The sequence below is a fragment of the Strix uralensis genome, chromosome 11 (assembly GCF_047716275.1).
Source record: "Strix uralensis isolate ZFMK-TIS-50842 chromosome 11, bStrUra1, whole genome shotgun sequence".
Lineage (NCBI taxonomy): Eukaryota > Metazoa > Chordata > Aves > Strigiformes > Strigidae > Strix > Strix uralensis.
In genome coordinates, this window is record NC_133982.1 from 16,945,980 (window position 1) to 16,966,274 (window position 20,295).

Here is a 20,295-nt window from a genome sequence, read left to right on the forward strand (position 1 = left end):
TAGTACAGTCAGTGGTTCAAAAATCTGACATGCAATTTCTAAAAGAGGCCAGCATCAAGTAATGTATGCATAATACTACATATTAAATATCTTGCTTCTTGTGAAAGGAATAAATTTAGCAACAAAGCAGAAGAAAGGAGTTTATACAGGCATGTGGCTGGGGCAGTTCCTATTTAAAGGATTACACCAATGCTGTGCAGACTGTACTTCTCAAACAGCCAATCATGGGTGAGCAGAACATCAAATAACTATTTTTTCCCCCCCTCTTTATATTACAATGGGTTAATACACAGAATATTCATTTTAATGCAGGCTCTTCAACAAAACAAAACAATGAGAGGCCAAACTATTTTAGGTGGCCAAAATATTCAAATACCTTTGCCCAATCACTCCAACATCTATTTCTCATTTTAAAATCCAATTAAAGAAAACTGAAACCTCATTACAACGTAACATACATGCTAATAAGGCAGCATTACAAACCCCACTCTGTCACCGACCAAAATACAGAGCAGCAGTAACGATACTACAAACTTCTTGAACAAGGAGTATCTCTTTACAAGTCAGCTCTTGATCTGCAGCTGGGTGCTTTCATAATATTTAAGAGCATACTGCAGATATAACATCATGAAAGAAGAGTCAGGAAAACTTTGCAAAGGGAAGCCACATTTTTAATTTTTCTCCTTTTGTACAAAACTATGGAAGTAACAAGATGCATCAAAGGCTCTGCTCAGATTTCACAATTCAAGAAAGAAATAATACAAAGGCAAAAAAAAGCAAAAGCATGTGTACGATTACATACAGTTCTACAGAAATCGACACAGGCTACGGAGACAGGATCACTAGACTCAGCTCCTGTTCACAGGTATAGCCACATGCCAATAGGGCTAATTTACACCCCGGAAATAAGTCTTCCACTCTCAGATAAAAATTCTTAAGGTATCTGTGAAATCTAACAGGCCTGGCCGCCAGCAGCTCGTGCATCAGCGGAGCCACTCCAGCCGCCCCCCGCAGCGGCTCAGCTCCGCCGCCGTCTCTCCCAGGGAGCGGGCAGAGGGCGGCAGCCGAGCGCCGCGGGAACCTGCTCCAGAAATCCCGCCGGCGAGGGCGCGCAGCCAGGCTCCCGGCCGCCATTTTACGGCCATCCCTCTTCCACCATCTTGCGATTCCGTTGCAGTGGCGGCTGCGGCTCTGGGTCTGTTCCCAAGTGGTAAGATGGAAGAGCGTAGCATGCGCAGGGGACAAAGAAACAGGAGTGAGCGAGAATTTCTAAGGCTGAAGTAACAGAAACCGAGCCCTTTCAGCAAGGAGTGGAGGGGGAGCCGCCACCGATGGCTGCTGCTTTCATCATCCCAGCTTGGTTTTGAAGGAGACAGGGGTATCAGATTGCTTCCTCCTAGCTGGGCTGGAAAATCAAGTTGAACTACCACCTTTCCAGGCCGACGGTCGCTCCTGCCTGTCCCACTCCTCTCCGCAATAACCAAAGTCTCAGCCCCACACATCTCGCTACATCCTGCTGCCGCCTGTCCCTTTCTCTACGTTTTCTGCAACGTCCAGTCCTCTCTTCTCCACCACAGCCCTCCATCGTTGTGCTTTCCTGCTACACCCCACTGCCAGCACCGTCCACTGCGTCTCTCCCTGCTCGCCTGCCACCCTGCAGCTCTCCGCACAGCTTCTCATTGAGCATTCACAGATCTGCTGACATCTGCTCCCAACACCCCACTTACACACATCACTTTGCAACCCAGTCTACTTAGAGCAAGTGATGAAATTTCTCCGTTGGAGAATTTCCAGAGTTCCATGTTTTTTTCAAGAAAACCAAGGGAATTTTATTAGGAAGCATTGCCACACCACTCAAGGAAATGACACTCCAGCAGCTCTGAGGACAGCCGGTTTCCACGGGCAGGGCTCGGCAGGACACCGTCCCACAGAGCCTCCTGCAGGGACAGAGACTCAACCCTAAAGAAGGGGATCTGGAGCCATCCAAACCTCTACTGTCACGACGCAAAGGGGCAACATCAGGCTGCGGCTGAGCCATGTTGGTGTGCCACGTTCCACGGGGATTCATGAAGGAGGAAGACACTTTTCTTCAATCAGATTTATTACCAATAGCTGGAAGAAATTATAACCACCCAGGCTAGACTGAGGCCAGACAGCTTTGACCATATTTGTTTAAAGGCAGAGCAGCAATTACTGGCCTCCTCCTACTCTGGAGCTCTTTGTTTCTCCCTAAGCTTTATTTCAAGGACACAGGGACACAGCCTTTCCGTACATCAAGAGCGATAATTCATGTGCTTTACCCACAACATTATCTGGACACTGTAATTCTTTTTTCCAAGATGTGAACTGTCCTCTGAAAAGAGGGCAACTTCTCTAGTGACAGAGACAGATGACGTACACATCTGCATGTACAGGTATGCACATGCTTCCCTACTAAGGAAAGAAATTTAGATGAGAATTGGTATGTCCTTTTGAAGGCTGATGCAAATAATTACCTTTAATAAACAACCTGTTATCAAGACAAAAGGGTATATGCTTGTCTTTTTTTATTCTATCAATGTAGAAATAAAGAGAACTGAAAAGACTTATTCTGTAAAATAATCCTTTCTGTTACCAAGACAATCAGGAAGCATTTCTACCTGCCAACAGAGTGTGAACAATTAGCAACATTGTATGTCAATTCAGGCCTTACACTGTACATAACTGGAGATGTAAGTGCTTTAATGCCCCTAAGTTAACATCCAAACAAGACCTACTTTAAATTAAATTATAAGTGGGGGATAAGCTATAATTAATAGTCTCAAAAATCATGACTCAAACAGCCCACCCTCCTCCAAATTCAGCAGAGAAGCACCTGTGAACCTCAAGAAAGCTACAGTTGGACTGTTGGTCCAACCACTGGTCCAACCTTGAAGTGAGAAACTCCTATAAAAATTGAGATCTGCTAAGACTCAGCCAATTATGTTCCCCTGGCTTCTAAGTAATACTTCAGGTTGTAATTCTGTTTTAATTAAGAGTCTGCTCTTTACTTGAGGGGGAAGAAAACCAAATCATCCCTTACCAAGAAGGACACATTGCTTCCAAGAAATAAGTAGCTGAATGGCAGTGATAAGGCCCTTTACAATCAGGCATCTAAGTTTACAAGGCAATTACAGCGCGCCTGAAGCCTCCAGCCTTAGCGTTTAATATTTCACATATGACTTCATTTTATAGGGGATCATCTTTGCTAACAGCAACAAAACATTTTATAAGCTCTCAACAAGTACAAACAGTAGATATGTTTCCAGAAGGTGCAAGACAAGCTGAAGAAATGACCCAATACACACTTCTGGAACCAAGAGCTGATGAGGGAATGGCTCTTATCTGATACCATTCTGCGCCAGACTTCAAAATTTTGCTTTTGAGGGACAGAACTAGAATTCATCCAGGGGGACAACGGAGGATTAATGACCCAAGACCCTCCCACAAGCCAAGCTTCTCCTAGCTTTAAAAACTGTTGTGAACATTTTGAATCTAAACAAGGTGGAATCCAAACGGCAATGTTCTGCCGGGCTTCGCATCTCAGCAGGGACTCAGCACCAGCAAAACCACCTCATGCAGGCTCGAGAAGGTTCTTGGCACAAACTCCCACAGCAGCATAGTATCAGGAGCTGCATAATGTCAGAAACCAAATTTATTGTTCCCCTCCAGCAAACGTAAGCTTAACCCTTACACCTTGTTGGACACAGCTCCACGTGTCCTGTGCATAACTGACACCCAGGTGTCCATCCACATCGCAGCTCGCTGCCACCCAAAGGCCAACAGCAGGTAGCTGGGAGACAGCCCCTCCCCTCTCCTGCCCACCCTCACCCTACAGTCCATGTTCCCAGCACTCACCTTGTGCTTCCACCAGCACTGACTCACTTGCTGAACTTCTCCATGAGCCACTTGAACTGGGTAGCAATAGCCCAGAGAAACATCGCTTTAGCGACTCAAATCACGACCAAGCCTTCACAGAAACCAGGAAATACACCACGTTTGGTATCGCAGAGGAGTTGCACAGGAGAAAAGGGGCAAGCAAGACCCCAATTTTGGGGCAGCAGCAAGCCAGATGCTCAGCTTGGCCACCCCTGGCTCCTCAACGTCCCCCTCGGGCAGTGTCCAGCCAACTGCCTGCACCAGCTCAAACATTCCATTCAAACGGACACCAGCAGGGTCAAGTTCTGGAACCCAGGTCCACCCACTCCACCTGCTCCCATGCGGCACCAACCACCCACAGCACAGCAGCGGGCAGCCAAGCTGCGCCTCTCTGAACCGAGCAGGACATCTTCTCCAGACCAGGCGTAACTGTCAGATCCAGCTCTGCCAGTGAAAGAGGCTTCTCGGCCCCTGCAGCCATTCAGCCAGGCCTGCCAGCCTCACCCACCCACCAGTGGCACCGGCCAAAGCACACAGCACCAAAGCCGGTCCAGGACACCAACTTTCAATTATTTAAACTCGTGCGTCTTCCTAAAGTGACCTGCGCACAAACTCTTGTACAAAGACACAGTGACAAACTACTGACCATGCTAACGCACTGACTCAGCTGCATGACATGTTGCTGTTAAACATTTCCTCTCAGTATCTGATCTATAAATGGGATGTTCCCTGTTACTGTATAGAAACATACATGAAATGCCTGCATATACTGCAAAGAAAAACAAGCCCCATCAGCAAATGTTGACCCATGCACCCAAGTCACACAGTAGCTGTAAAAAAGCACCAAACCACATTAAATTTCACCTCTCAGCTAAACAAGTCAGGGAGAAACACCAGACTGATTCTGGCTACAGATCATCTGCTGAAGAGGGAATAACATTTGATAAAGAGGGGATGATAATATGTGGACCACAGAGGACTAACGACTTCATGGGACCTATTCCTTGCCTTGGGAAAGAAACATGAGTAAACACTATAGTAAGTGTAGCCAAGGCCAGACAGACAGCACCGTGAGCTTACAGGAGAGCTAACTGAATAGCACTCATTGTGATACTGAAGATAAATTCATTCCTAGCTTTTTGAGTTCCCTTTATTTTACTCTGAAGTCTATTAAAAAGAGTGATTGGTGCTTGCCTGTCTCCCAAAGCAAAGATTTTCTGAGTGATAAGCATTGAGAAGGGTCAGTTGGGGAAAGAGCTTTCCCCTACTTCCTGCAGCCAAAGTGGAAAGGGGCGGGGGGGGAAAGGGGCAGATGAGGAAAAGTATCCCAGATAGCTACTCTGCTATCTGTACCCATATGCAGTATGTATTTTTAACAGTGATCTGCCCTAAAGCAGGAATTTAAACTAGACTATACTAAACAGAGTCAGCTTCTTCATACTGTTTAGAAGCAAATCTCTTAACTCTGAATACTCACAATATAATCTGGCAAACTCAAGGGGCACAACAAACACTCCAAGGCTACCAGGTTGCCACTACCAGATAACCTACGTGTCCTTCAAAAAACAGAAACTATTTCCCCAACCTCATTTTGTGACCAGGCACCTTCTTCTTCTTAAATAGGCAAGTGAGAAGAGTTACCATGGAGAACAGACACTTGACTTCCACAGGTGGCTGTAAACCCTGCTTGCAGAGCCTGCCTGGGTGTTAATTACACTTACACAGCACTAGGCACAATAGAGCCACGGTGCTACTGTAACAACTGAGGAATTAAGGACTCAGCAGGTATCCTATCTAAATAACCATCTGAATTGGGTTGTGCAGGTTTCCAGCCTGGCTCAAAGGAGGGGAAGGGGAGGAGGCAGAGGGAAATCTTCACACACATTCTGATCACTCCTGCTTGCCCCGGCACAGGACTCCCAAATGCCAAAGGCAAAGTAATCCTGAGCACCCAGTGAGCTAAATATATCCCTGGCTACTCTGCTGCAGCTCCCTGTAAAGCACATTGGGCCACCTTGAATGACAAGTATTTTCCAAAAGTGGCTTTTTTTTTTTTCTTCACTACAAAGACACCACATTATGCTTGCATAAGCGAGCAAAACGAGCAGTTCATTCATCATTAGGAGAGCTGGCTCACTCTCTGATCTTTGAGCCAGAGGCTGAAAATGCTTGCGATGTTTAGTGGGAAAGTAAAAAAAAAGAAGAAAGAAAAGCAGCAGAGGGACAAAAGGAATCAAAACCTGTCTGCTTGATTAAGGAGTGCCATTGAGAATCTCCAAAGGCAGCATCCTGCCCCTTCCCTAACAAAGAAGGGGAAGGACAATTGCAGTTCTCAGGGTTTTGAAAACGGCCCATCTCTCCCTCCCTGGGAAGGCAACGGAGTGTTTCAGCGCTCCACATGCACCATCCATGGGAGGCCCGAGGCTGGCTCTCGGCAGCACCCACCACTGCCAACCTCCTCGCACCCACGCAAGGAAAGGAGCCCAGGGACACAGACCTTCCTGTAAGGCCAAGACTGCAGGCAGGGGTTAAGCGGCTGTGCCCCTCTGCCATCCCAGCCACAGGTTCTGCTTTGTCACAGCAGGACACAGCCAGGCTGAAGGCAGCAGCAGCACGAAGGGAACTCTGCACACAGGCACCATCCCATTTTTTGTAAGGACATGTAGATGCAGGGGGGACTGGAGCGTGCACACACAGTTTTGGCTTAAATTAGTACAGGAAGGGTAGTGGGTTTTTCTCCCATAACATTTGCAAACTTCCTTTAAGACCTAACAGATTAAAGAAATGCAGCAATACAGAAATTTAGGACCCAAAATCATTAATAAGAACATGAAGGTGGACAAATTCCTTTCTGGTTCCAGATGACCTGCAGTTCAGACGAGGGGAGTCTGACCTGGCCTGAGGGTTTTATTCCAAGTGACTTTTAAAAGATGTTTTTAACCGAGAGATTTAAGGCTCATCATTAAGCCTCCGTTTTACTGATAGCACATGGCATTCAAAGCTCTCACCCTGTCACAACTCTGTAGTTAAGAGCAGAGGTTCCTCCCCATGAAAGAGACACAAATTACTCCTATAATTAATATATTAGCAATTCTATAAGTCGTCTATACCTAGTAATAATAAAACTTGCAAGAAACAGAAATAATTACAACACAATTTTTTTCTAAGGAGCCAGGTGTTCTGGAGTCAGTGGATTCCTGACATTGCAACACACTTGTTCATAGCCAGGGTAAAGGTTTGTGAGCCATGAAGCGTTGTGAAGCACCCGGTGCTTGGCAAACACACTCCACAGAAGCCCTGCCAAGACGAAACGCCATGCAAGCGTTACCAACACAATACCAGAAGGGAATCTGAGATCACTGTTTCAAACTTCTTTATTTTTTTAACCTTAGAAGTCAAGACCAGGAAAACACACATACTGCACTGTAGATTATCTCAGCCCACAAATAAATATAAAGCAAGCTGTATATTGAAAATTATAGTTTAACAGTGGTGCTGCACAAGCAGTGATCTAATAAGAGCTACTGCACATTTGGGAAGACTCACCAACATTTTGCTTCTTATTCTATCCAAAAGACACTCCCTGCTCCAAGAAAAGGAGGCATTAACAGTGTGACAGACTTACAAAAGCTTCACTGCGAGTCACTAGATGTGAATTTTTCATCTAGTCATTTTTGCTTTCATTTCAAGTATCCTTTACAGGATATAAAGGCAGACTTTACAAGCACACCACCACTTGTTGAAAGAGCATCTTCAAATGGCATTTCAGCACACATCTTTTAATAAAAACACACCAGAAAAATTTATGTAAGACACCATGTCAGTGGAACAGTACATCCTTTGCTAGAAGGCTGCTTTTATCTAATTATGGTAACCCCCCCTCCCCCAGTGCCATGCTGTTTGTATTTATTTTCCTTGAAGGAGAGGAGAGGAGAGATAATGCAGAACAGAATCTTCCTCCATCCATTATCACCACCCTCCTGAGCTGGATTTCAGCTAGGGGCAATGGGAGACTTAGAAGCGCTTCTCCATCTTCAGAACTTAACAGTCTAATTTATCATTGCAATTCCTGCTGGAACTGTTGTCTGCAATACAAAACAAGATACAGTGGATATACACACCTCCAGGTTATGTATCAGGAGACACAATTTCAGCATAAACTGCCAAAACAACCCAACGTATGTTCGTTTTAGCTGTCTTGAGTTCAAAAGTCATAGCATCAGGAGGTTCAGTTCAGTCCCTACACTCCTGCTCAGAGTCCCAGGTATTTAACCACGGGGCTAGTCTCACTGCATTTGCCACTGCTATCCTTAAAACTAGCAGTGATAAATCTGAATAAAGACACACGCCAGTATAAAAATTCCTCAGAGCCAGGCTTAGCAACTCTGTAACCTGCTAATCATATGAACCGCTTTCCGAGACGAGAGGTGAAACACGAAAACAAAGATGGGAACTGATTTCTCCCTCTACCTAGTTGTAGAGATTCAAATTAAACATCGCTGCCTTCCTGGCTCTCCCCCCTCTGAGCCCTCTCAAAGCTCTAACACAAAGTTAACAGTGGAAGTGTTTGTTTTAATGCAAATGTGGTTATTGTAGCCCAAATGCAGCCAGCCACACCGCTCCCAAGACACACACGTGAGATCCCATGTTCTCAGAAGTGCCATCTCCCACGAGCAGTTGGGGTATGACCCCGTGGCACTGCAACACGATGTTATTTCTCCCTGAGCCGTGGGAGAGTTTGGCTTCAGCTTGTAAAGGAAATGGGGGAAGGTGCAGATAAGGGTAACTGTTGCCCTCAAAGTACAGCAGGTGAAACATCAAGCCAACAGAAAGCGGAACAGGCTCTAATCTACAATCTCAGCCACATCAACTTCTCTTGGCTGAAGGCACTAATAAATTTAAGCAGGAGTGGTGTGGGAGCATGTGTGCATGCACGTGCACACATGCACAGTACTGCCCGGCAGCAGCACACGCTGTGTGCCACAGAAGCATCTTTGCAGGATTACAGAATTAACCAGGTGAGCTCTTTATTCCCATTCTTCATTTTTATTCAGCAAAACAGTCATGCATTTAGAGAATACATAAAATTTGATTAAAGATGTTTAACTAAAAAGAACAATCCAGAAGAGATTAAATTTCAGCTAAATGTAGCTTCTTGCAGTTGGTGAGCCTTTTTTATAGCGCTGTATATATTGTATCCATTCTGGCAGCAATCACGAAACAGGAAACAGAGAAGTTGAAAGTCTCAGAATTGTGCATTCGTAATTAGATGAGACATTTCCTTTGAGAGGGTAATGTGAAACAGAAGTAACAAAGCAAAACAAGAACAATCTCCTTTGTGCTGCACACAGATTACATCATTATTCATATGAATTCCTTGCACATTATTCCTTTCGTGCCCTGCACTGATCAAGCATTTTCCCTTTTCAAAAAAGCCTCCAGACAGTTTCATAAAGGGTTAAAGCTTGAAAAGGAGAAAAAAAAATCCTTGTTAAAGAATCCAGCAGTGCAAATGAAACTGAAAGACTGTACATACACGATGGCCACAACAGCTAAAAAATAACCCATCAGCCTGGACAAAAATTTGAAACCCGTAGTTAAAGGCGTTTTAATAAATGTGTTTAACGTTTCCACTCAGCTCAAAGAACATCAGTTGCAAAATGCACGCTGAAAGCAAGAGTGAGTTTTAGTGACTTAAAGAATGATGAAAGCCATAATGCTATAAAAAAAAGCCAGACGTTCCAGGAATACTACGATATTCTGCAATTCCTTTTGAAGTTTAAAAGAAAAAAAGAAAAAAGCCACACCAAAAATAACCCTACTCCTTTTTCAAGTCCCTTGCTTCTCAAAATAGCCTGCACTATTAAAAAAAGAAAATCATAAAAGCCCGCGCCCGCCAGATGAGAGGAAGCGAGGGAAGGCAGCCACGCTCCCAGTTCAGCCCAGTACATCCCAGCAGAGCCCGGGGCTGGCGTGGGAGAGGCCGTGCGGCGTGCGCAGCCATCACGCGCAGGCACAGCTCTGCCTCCGCATGAGCCGCCGCCACCGTCCGCCTGTTACCAAGCGAGCGCAGCCAATCCCCGTCCCCAGCGAGCACAAGATGGCCTTTGAACTCCCCACCAGCAACTTCCTGCTGTTTTTAGAGTACACACAGTGCAATGCAGTATGTCTGTCAGCTATGCGGCACAAAGGAACAGCCATTTTGTGACTGAACTGGACCCGCACCAAAATGCCAGGCGGTGCAGCCTTTCCCTCTCCTTTCACGGGGAATCGGGGCTTCCCGAGCGCTACCAAAACAACACAGAGATGCCCTCTGCTTTCATCGGCAGCCACAGAGGGCAATTTTTGTTTAACATCTTCGTTTCCTCCTCCCCCCCCCCAAATCCTCTTTCGCATGTAGCTACATCTTCATAAAATGGCTGCCACGTAAAACAAGGGTGTTCTGCTCTGTGAAGGCTGCAGCACACGCTGCAGAGCACTCTGCCTCTGTAAGGTGGTTGCTGAGCAAAAAAACCCACCATTTCAGACCTCAGGCTTCCAGCTCTCTGAACAAACACCAGGTTGAGATCTAACCCACTGCAACCTTTTTTTTTCTCCCCAAAAACCAATGTTTTAGTGCTAGGGAAGCCAAGGGCTGGATACAGATGCAAGGGTTTGTTCAGCCCTGCAGCTGCTGTAGCAGAAACCATTCCCACACAAGGGTATTTAGGAGGAGCAAGAGCAACTGCTACAGATGCAGGCCAGGGGAAACCAGAAAAACAACGTATCCATCGTGTGTTACTTGTTATCCCCTACAAAACTCACTCCCGGATGTCAGGGGGACCCCAGCCTGCCTCTCGCCTCTGAAGTTCACATTAGGGCTGCACCATGGATGTACCCTCTCACACCACCTGCCTTTCAAAAATGCAGCACAGAAGATGCTAGAAAACACACCAGGATTTTGTTCAATTATTTAATGCAAGTCCCAGATACACAGGTGGTGGTTGTTTGTAACTGCAGCATACCAACTTTTATCCTAGGTGGAGAAAGTTGCATGAAATCAATCAGCTTCAAGTTTGGGAAGATTTACTGTCAATACACAAAGGACAGGTGTTGCTGTTCATCTAGGAAAGCACCAAGTACACCCCTCAGCTTACAAACTGTGAAGAGTTAACACTGTTTCCCTCCCCAAGAATAATCATCTGTCTGGGAACAATTCTCAGGCATTTTTGTTTATTCAGCATGTGCCTTTGTGTTTCATTAGGACTAGAAAGGCAGGAGTCAATTCCAAACATATCCCCCAGTCAGGACACTAAGGTGGTGTATAGGAGTTGTATTTTCTTCTGCTTTATCACCTTTCTCTAGTCCAGCATTTTTGCTTCTCCAGCCCAGGTGAATGGCACCGGCCATACCTACTTTTTCCACCCGTCTCCATCACCCAGGCCTCACACCAGGGTTTATGTAACAGGACTTCACATATTTCCACAGATGCCGAGCTGGTCTCACAACTGGGGAGAAAGCTGGCCAGCAGCATGTGAAGTGCAGACATCAGTGCATTTCTGGGCTACAGTAAAGCAAAGTGGTGGCTTCACTTCCTAGAAATCATTTCCCCTACAACTTCAAGTCAACCTCAGGAAGTAAAGTCCATTTTACGACATTCAGCTGACTCACAGCTCAAAAATAAGCTCGACAAGGCTCACTTACAAATATCCTGTGCTCAATTGTTCCCACACTTCAGGTGAGTGGATGTTACCCACAGCAGGTTTATTCTGAGAAAAAATTGTGAAGGGGGAGAAGGGTAACCTCACACAACAGGTGTTACATGTAAATTGATCAATTATGATAAATAACCTTTCAGTGAAAACAGCAAAAGCACACATGAGACACTATGCAAATGTAACACCCCTAAGGTCAAAAAACCCAAAGGTCTTCTTTCTGTGGAACTCCTGTGAGATGTCTCCAATTTAATCTACTATTCAGCATGTTTCTAACACCGGTAAAATACCTTAATTTAAGTTACCTGAACAAATTATACCTATTATTGCTCTTGCTGATTATCTGCACTTTAAAAAAAATCATAAAGACTTAAATAAGCTGAATCATAAGTCATTTTTTAAAAAACTGAGGCAATATTTTGTGTGTAGTATTTACAGTATTATAAAGATAGAACGGTTTGAAAGTCTGATGTGTTTTTAAACTGCATTATTATAAAAAAACTCTGTATTGGTGCTGTATGCAATGCTTCAACAGTCCCTGAGGCTAATTTAGTTAATAATAATTTCAAATTAAACAAACTTACCCATATCAGGATTTAAAATTTGACTGCAATTTTAATACATCCAGAATACCATCCAAGTTTATGTTAGAAGGTTACAGCAATTTGATTTTATATACATATTCTCACACTATTTCAAGTTTGTGTGTTTAAAGGTAGGTTAAATACTGGACATCGAGAATACTATTCAAACACCTGCAAACATCACATAGGGCACATGTGATACAGACAGTTCAGAATTCTTTTTTATTAATGTTGGTTAAAAATTACTGAAGACAACACCAGAGAAAAATAAACAGGCCACGATTCAATTAAAATTATCAAAATGCAAAACTCAAGTGTTATTTACAAACTAGAAAACAAAAATGCAGTTTAATTTCCAATTTTCAAAAAAGCCGACCCTTTAAATACAAAATCAGCAATTCAGTAATTATACTTCTGCATTCCTAGCAAACAAACATTTCCAGTATTTCATACTTTTCCCACATCAAGGTTAAGTTTATAAAAATCTGTAAAGAATCTCATTATTCAACAAAAGTAAATAAAAACACTCTCAGCAAAAATGCATTAAACAAACAAGCAAAGCATTTGGAGCCTCTTGTTAACAGTCCCAGTGTATATTTTATAATATGAAATACTATCACCAACAGGAGAAAGTCTGGTTAAATTGTATAAAAATATTCGAAAATACCTAAACAGTATCAAAGTTCTACAACCTCAAATAAAATTTGAAGTAAGGGGTATCAGACAAACAGGCACTTTCCAGTTTATATTTTAAAATGAGGTTTTTTTCATTCATGTAACTTTTTCTTGTACCTATTTACTATAATTTACTACTACACCAGGCTTCTGTATGGCCCTCAGTTAAAGTTTAGACTTCTGAGATTCTTCAAAGAAAAATTTGCCTTGTATGTAAAATGGTGCAATGCAGCAATGGCTAAACCGACAAGGTCATTTTTCACAGCACAAAAAACCTAAAAACTGAAATTCAAAAGCTGGAAAAACATAATACAGAGGAAAGGGCTCCCCTGAATAAAGGTACAGTACCTTTTGACTATGACATGGGCCCTTAAGTCACAACACAACTTTCAGAAATTGCTACCAAAAAAATTAGGGTGTGGCATGCTAACAATCTCAAGGTCATTCCTTAAAAAGGAAGCAAAATCAATAAAATGTTTTGTATTAAGCACTGACAGTAACCCAAGGCTGTCAAAGTAAACAGGGTATTCACAGGTTTTACAAAAAAAAAAAAAGTAAGTTGATAGATCATACCTCGATGCATTGCTGTGGACTGAACCCTCCTCTCCTTGGCTTTTGTCCTTATTTCTCATCATCTTTTTATTCTTAAATATTAAGAGGGGGTCAGGGGTGTCTGTTTGCTTTGAAGTCCTGTGCCCAGGTATTTACTGTCAAAAGTTGAAAGAAAGGTAAGGTCCCAGTTCGTTTCACTGGCTTTCATTATCAGGAACAAAGTCCTGACGCTGCAATGATATTGTTATAACAATACACAACACTGATCAACACGGCAAAACGGAGATTTAAAACAAATAATCGTTTTTAAAAGAAAAATCCGAGAATAAACACAGTAGAGGAGCATCCTGCAAACTTTCCCAAAGTAACACTGGATGCAAATAATCTCTGTATCTTATTGCGTCATCCCAATACAGCTCAAATCGGTCGAAAATCAAAGTACTCAAAACGGCAGAAATCTAAAAATTATTATTATTAATTGCTCACCTACCTGATCCATGCACCGCCGCCAGGACCAAGTCGATATTAGTTTCGGGTAGTGGAAAAACATTAGATCCAAAATATTTAGAGTTATAATGATAAAATACGAATTTCAGAGAATGAAAAAAAATATATATTCTAATCCCAAAAATATGATGCCGATAAAGCAAAAGAAGCGATAATTAGTACAAAAATGTCCGGGGGAAAAAGCTCATTAGGAGAGCGCACAAAAATGGAGGTACGCCATGGCTTCTAAGCTGGAAAAACAACGACCTGGGCTCTCTCCACGGCTTCTTCTTTCCAGCAAGGCACGAAAAGGGAGCCCTCAAAAGCTGCTTTTCTGCCCGAAAAAGGTCCGCTCGGCCCCCGATTAGTGCCTAGGAGAGGCAAGGGGCTGTGGGGGCCCCCTGAGGCTGCCCGAAAGTTAGGGAAAGTTGCGTAAAGTGTTGGGGAAGGCACGGAGCTGAGCGCGCTCTCTCTAAGGCACAGCCGCCATCTAGAGCTCCTTCCCAGCTCTGAGCTCTGCCTTTGATTGACACTCTCTACATTTACCCCACAACTCAGGTGATGTACCATAGACCCACCCCTTCATTTCTACCAAAAAAAGAGATAGCCTCCACCTAAAGGGTGCCTGCTACCCCCACAGCCCTAGCTTCTTCCAACTACCCCAGCTGAAGGGGCACCTTAACCCCATGTGGCTCAGGCACCCTTTTGAAACCAGAAAGAAATGGAATTTGTGCCTTTTGTTTTAAAGATTTGCTAAATATTTCAGTGCCTGGGCTAAAATTACTTCCTCCCTGGACAGGAAGTGGTGCTGTTGCAAGCCATTTTGAAAGAATGGAAGTGGAGCTAACAGCCATGCAGCCAGCAACAACCCACCTTGGGGCTCACCCCACCCGAGGGGTAGCTTTTTTTCAATGCAGTGGCAGTATCCCCAGACAATAGCTCCACCATTCGTCACCCAACACTTGCACTTAAAGCTTGGGACAAAAGCATCACACGCTCCCAGGAAAGCCCCACGTTGCTGAGAACCCCCTCCAGCTCGACAGCGCCTCCCTAGTGGTTTTCCCCAACAACAAAAATCCAACAGCAACACACTTTTCATCAGTTATGCCAAGGCACTACTGTAAAATAAGTCTGACACCATTAAAAGGGTTATTTCTAATTCACTTTCTTAACCCATTAATGCTCATTAACAGGTTTTAACACAACAAATGCATTTTAAAGCCATCTAATAGCCGAGCTGGAGAACTGGACACCAAGCACCATCTCAAGTACAACATCCTAGTAGCGAGGGGATGCATCACAGGAAATGGAGGAGATCCAAGCATCCCCTAACCACTTGTATTTCAACTAACAGTTGTCTTCCCACAAGCAACAGACTCCTTAAAGTGCAAGGACATCTGACATATTCGTAAGCATCACAACAAGACAGTGAAATCAGATGCTGGGGGACTGCTGGGAGGGAAGGGGCTAATGGGTTTCTGTGAGGACATCCATGGCACAGCACCCCAACAGCCCAAAAACATCGACTTTACCAGTAGAACCAAGATAGTCCCTGTCAACTCCTCCACACACTTGCCATTCACATCCTCCAACAACCCATCATCTTTCCACATGAAGGGGTTTGAGTAGGAATGCTCTGTTGCCACTGTCCATTTTAAAGAATTTCACCTTACTGATTTACAGAAGACCCCTGCACCTTAACTACAAGAACCAAACAACACAATGCAAGACCATTCCAAGCAATCTTGGGTAACACTAAGAAAATCCACTCATCTGAATGGAGATCCCTTTAGGTTGGTCCCAGTATCCAACACCATATAATACATGGCAAAACCAAACTTGAGCAAGCATGTATCATCAAAATGGCTGGACTAAACAGGTATGAACAATTCATCATGGCAAAAATGGGTATTTACACAGAAGTCTGAGCAAACCAAATGGTTAAAAACACAGTGGGGTTTTGCTTAGTTTTGTTTGTGTTTTGTTTTTAAAAGAAAACACCTAAGTTATGTCAGTACCAGGTTTGTCAACTTGGCCCTCCAGCACAAAACAAAGACAACTGAATTTCAGGTGAAACCTACACAGGAAGGTGGCTACAGTTTAACTATTTGATCCACAAGAAACTTGAAAGAAAATGGGGTTTTGACCATTAGAACCATTTTAAAATTCATTTGTAAAGGTTAACATGTCATCTGTAGCAATATCAAAAACAACTCCATTATTTCTCATCAAATACATGGTACAGGATCATGCAGCTAAGTCTACATTAAATAGCAGTGAAGCAGATTGGACACTTGTACAGAACAATTTTAAGACCGAATAGACTGTTTAGGAAGTACGTCATCCAGAAAATCTGTTGAAAGTTTCTGTACCCATATACAACCAAAGAAGCATACCTAAAAAAGTTAAGACAAAACATTCAAGTACTCCTTTATTGTCATATTTGCCCAGCCTTCAATTGATATCAATTCCATCTTAAAATAACTTCAGAAAGTTCAGCAGAAGTACTCTGACAATAGGCCAAGTACTAAAAACCCCTAACATAAGCACCTGAATGAACAAACCAGCGAGTAAAAATTCATTGGAAGTCATGGCAAAGTGAACATAATTTGCAAATGAAAACCACATTTTAAATCAACTATAGCACAAAATTTTACCTTTCCTTTAGTGCTTAGCAGCTACAATATTTCTCACTTTAATAGCAACCAAAAACCCACTTCAATATCAACACAATAAAAAAAAAAATAAATATTCAGCCAGAAAGGACAAACACAAAGTGTGAAAGAAACCAAAACCTTTTATTAAGACACTTAAAAAAAACATTACATTTTCTCCAAAGGGACAGCAACAGATCTCTTACCAAATGAATTTGCCTGTTATGCATGCACAACCCGAGAGCAAAATTTTGCCACCCAGTCCTCAAACAGATCCATCACTGGACAGTCACTGATACGGTCCCCTAATTCAAATGCAAAGTCCATTTTGATAGGATGATCACAACCCAGATCTTCTCTGGTTTAATAACACGAGACTCCACGCTTTAACATCCTTTTCTTGGACAGACATATCACAGCACTCATGCATTAGTCCATTTCCTCAACCTCTCAATCAACAGTGGAACTGCCATCTTGGTGTCTCATTTCGTAGACTCCTTTTGACACGCTTCATCTGATTGGATTCTTTATGGAAAATTAAAAGAAAAATGCTGTTGGAATACAGATCATATCTTTAAACTAAGACATTCAACTACTGTACCTTGAGGATAGTTTAAACATATAACTGATGCTTCACTCTGTATCACACATTCCAGAACATCTACTTTTATCATGAACAATGTCAAATCATCAGTTCAAGAGTCAAAAATATAAACTTTAACCAAAACTATAAAGTAGGGGAGGAATGATCAGAAGTTCAAGAACCCTTCCCAGGCTCCATAAATTCCATCTGAAATTTCTCCAAAGTGTTAAAACACTAGAGAAATCAATAGTGGGAAATCTGAGATATTTGCTCTGGCAACCATCTTTATTGGACTGACCCATCTACTAAAGCTGACACTGCTTAGTGGAAAACCAAGTTTATTACAGTAAGCAAAATTTTTTAAGTACTGTCCCTGCTCCTTTCTTCAAAGACATAGATCCATCAAAACCAATGTAATAGGCATGAAAACTGGTTTCCTATATAAAGATGGTGACTGGGGACAAGACATTGCACCATCTTAACCCAGTTTTCCAGTTCATGAAAGACATACAGCGCAACAGCAAACACACACTTAAACAGAATGACTGGTTTAGTTACTGGTGGGAAAGGATGTGTCAGAAGTCACATGAAAATGGTAAAAAGTTACACTAGTTGACTTTAGCAAGACCACTGTACTACTCCTGATCCATATTCCAACTTTACTCTTCCTATAACAGCGACCAAGCCCACAGGTGAGTGACAAACCAAACAGATCAATGACTTCCACATGGATAAACACAAACCAAACATCCCCATCTTTACATTTTCTTCCAAGAAAATAAGCTCATGTACTTAAAAAAAAATACAGCTCCTCCTACCGTGCAAAAATCAGGTACAGGAAGTTACTAAGTGTTAAGAACATCATTTTAAAACCAATGCTAACTGTAGAAGAGACTGACATACAAAAAAGGTTTTAAAATGTCTTCATGATTTTGAGTATCTGCACTCCAACGACAATTTATTCTTTTGAATGTGTATAGCCTTAACCTCATTTTAGTATGAAAGCCAACTCCACCACTATGTTGTTCCCCTGATAATCCTGGGAAGATTCTCACAAGTGGTGCAGAAACTGCCCACAGTACAGCAAAAATCAGTGGAGCCATCTAGTGGTCTCTGTCTCATCATTCCAGTTTCCCCATTCTCATTTCAAAATAACCAGTTAGAGCAAAGAGCAATGGAACCAGTCCAACAAGCCTCAGACTTTCACAACTGCCCATATGTCCTGTTCTATATTCCTCTGTAGACTTCCTTGTTTTAAATACAATGGAAAAGCAGCACAGCACAGAGAAGTGGAACACAGGATCTGGTAATTCACTCTTCATTGTGCAACGTGCATAGTTCAAATAGTATTCAACCACAGGATCTTCATTTCCAGAACCAGAAATTGAACACTCAAGTTTGCAGAAAATTCTTTGTTTCAAGAATTCTACTCTTCCTCAGATAAGCCAGGAATTAGATTATCTATTTTGAAGTTTTTTTTTTTCTCCCCACACTAAACTGAATAAACAGGTTTTTGGGGTTGTTTTGGGGTTGGGTTTTTTTTAGTTCTTATTGGTATACTAGCCTAATTTCAAATCCATTTAGGCATTTGAAAATAAATTAGAACTTTGAATAATTTTTAATGCTAATGCTTTGACCAAGGTACCAAAACATGAAAAATAAACCATCAAAGTCGTCCATTATTGTCACAATCAAATATTCAGAAGTACTAACTTGAACACAGTGGGAACCCCATAAATAAGACCGTTAAAATAATTTTTATAGTTATTGTAAGAAGCTTAACATAACAAAATTTAATTACTGGCATCAGCTTTCCCCACCTCTCAAAAATATAATTTAGTCACATATTATTCAACCTTGAAAGGCCCTTTTCAGTTGGGTTAGCCTGTTGCCTTAAGACACTAATGAGATCTGCCAAAACCAATTTAAGGGCAAGTTTCCCTACTAGGTTCACCTACATGTGGCTGTACCAAAAACTCCGCAAAAAACCCCACCACATTCGTTTTAATCTCTTCTCTTGACCTTGTAAAATAATTAGCAGTAAACGGAACTGATGATATATAACAACTAAGAACATGCTACAACAGCCCTTGTTCTAAAGTTATTCATACATCAAAAAGATGCCATAGTAATGGCCAAAATATTAATAGCCATCTGTACACTTTTTCATGTGAAATCTACATTTGCTTTAAAAAAGATTTCACAGCATTTGTTTACTTATGAATTAAGGCACATTTTACTAAGAAATTTCAATGATGTTGCAAAATACACTCTTTCTCCACCAACACATATGCAGTGATCCTACACTTAAAGACACTGAACAGCCCAATTTTTAGTTAGATTACATATTTCATCCCTTCTGCAACATCAGTTAGGCATCATCCCATTTTTCACATTTCTATTACCTACAATTTACTGTATTTGTTTCCAAATACAGTATTTTGGTTGTGATAAATAAGGGACCTAGGTAGTCATGTAATACTTTCAAAGTTTCCTCCAAATCACTGGTAACATAATGACACTCTGAATCAACGGACAGAAACCATTCACAACCATACCTAAAGGTTTAAGGCAAAAGTTTTACAACATCTGAGTTTACAAAGTTTTTCTCTTCAGTTTTTTGCAATTAATCATTTGCTGCTCTACCTATTAAGAGACCACAGCAATTAAAGACAACCCTTATGGCCAAAACCATGGCCTCAGCAATTTCATGTCTACTGAACCCTTGTGTTTAAGTATGAGACTGAAGGCCAGTAACAACATGTAAAACACCCGTGCATCAGCGCAAGTGCGTAAGACACATCTACAAAGTTTTCCAGAGTGAAATTTCTCATACTCCGAAGCTTAAACTTAAAAATGAGGTGACATACTGGTAGTAAAGGGAATTCACTCCAACAGAGGGAGCTGAATGGACAGAATGAGGTTCTGAGCAAACCAAACCTGAAGTTCTACACTTCAAAGTTCATTAAAGCAAGATTTTATTCTCAAAGACACATACTCTGGTAACTTTTACACTAGAGGAAAAAGCAGACGTGCCCTTTATTGACATCTAAAGTCCATAACTTCTGTTCAATCTCCGAATGTTCTGTTCAACCTCCAAAAAGTAACTAAGTACTCCTGACAGTCCTAAGTCTGCTTTCACTGCTATTAGATGTTCAAGTAAGCACAAG

At 42.2% G+C, this 20,295-nt stretch overlaps 1 protein-coding gene across 11 annotated transcripts in view; it reads right to left on the bottom strand.

The window, feature by feature from the left end:
- Positions 1-20,295, bottom strand: part of CHD2 (chromodomain helicase DNA binding protein 2) — a 93,036-nt gene that overhangs the window by 45,018 nt on the left and 27,723 nt on the right. For 8 of the 11 annotated variants that reach the window (XM_074880311.1, XM_074880312.1, XM_074880315.1 and 5 more), the window contains exons 5-6: positions 13,893-17,067; positions 13,424-13,557 (exon numbers count right to left, since the gene is read on the bottom strand). In XM_074880311.1, coding sequence (XP_074736412.1) covers positions 13,424-13,485 — 62 coding nt within the window. In that variant the 5' untranslated portion in view covers positions 13,486-13,557; positions 13,893-17,067. Of the gene's footprint in view, positions 1-13,423; positions 13,558-13,888; positions 17,068-20,295 lie in introns of all 11 variants that reach the window. The other 3 variants (XM_074880317.1, XM_074880322.1, XM_074880313.1) reach the window with 2 other exon arrangements.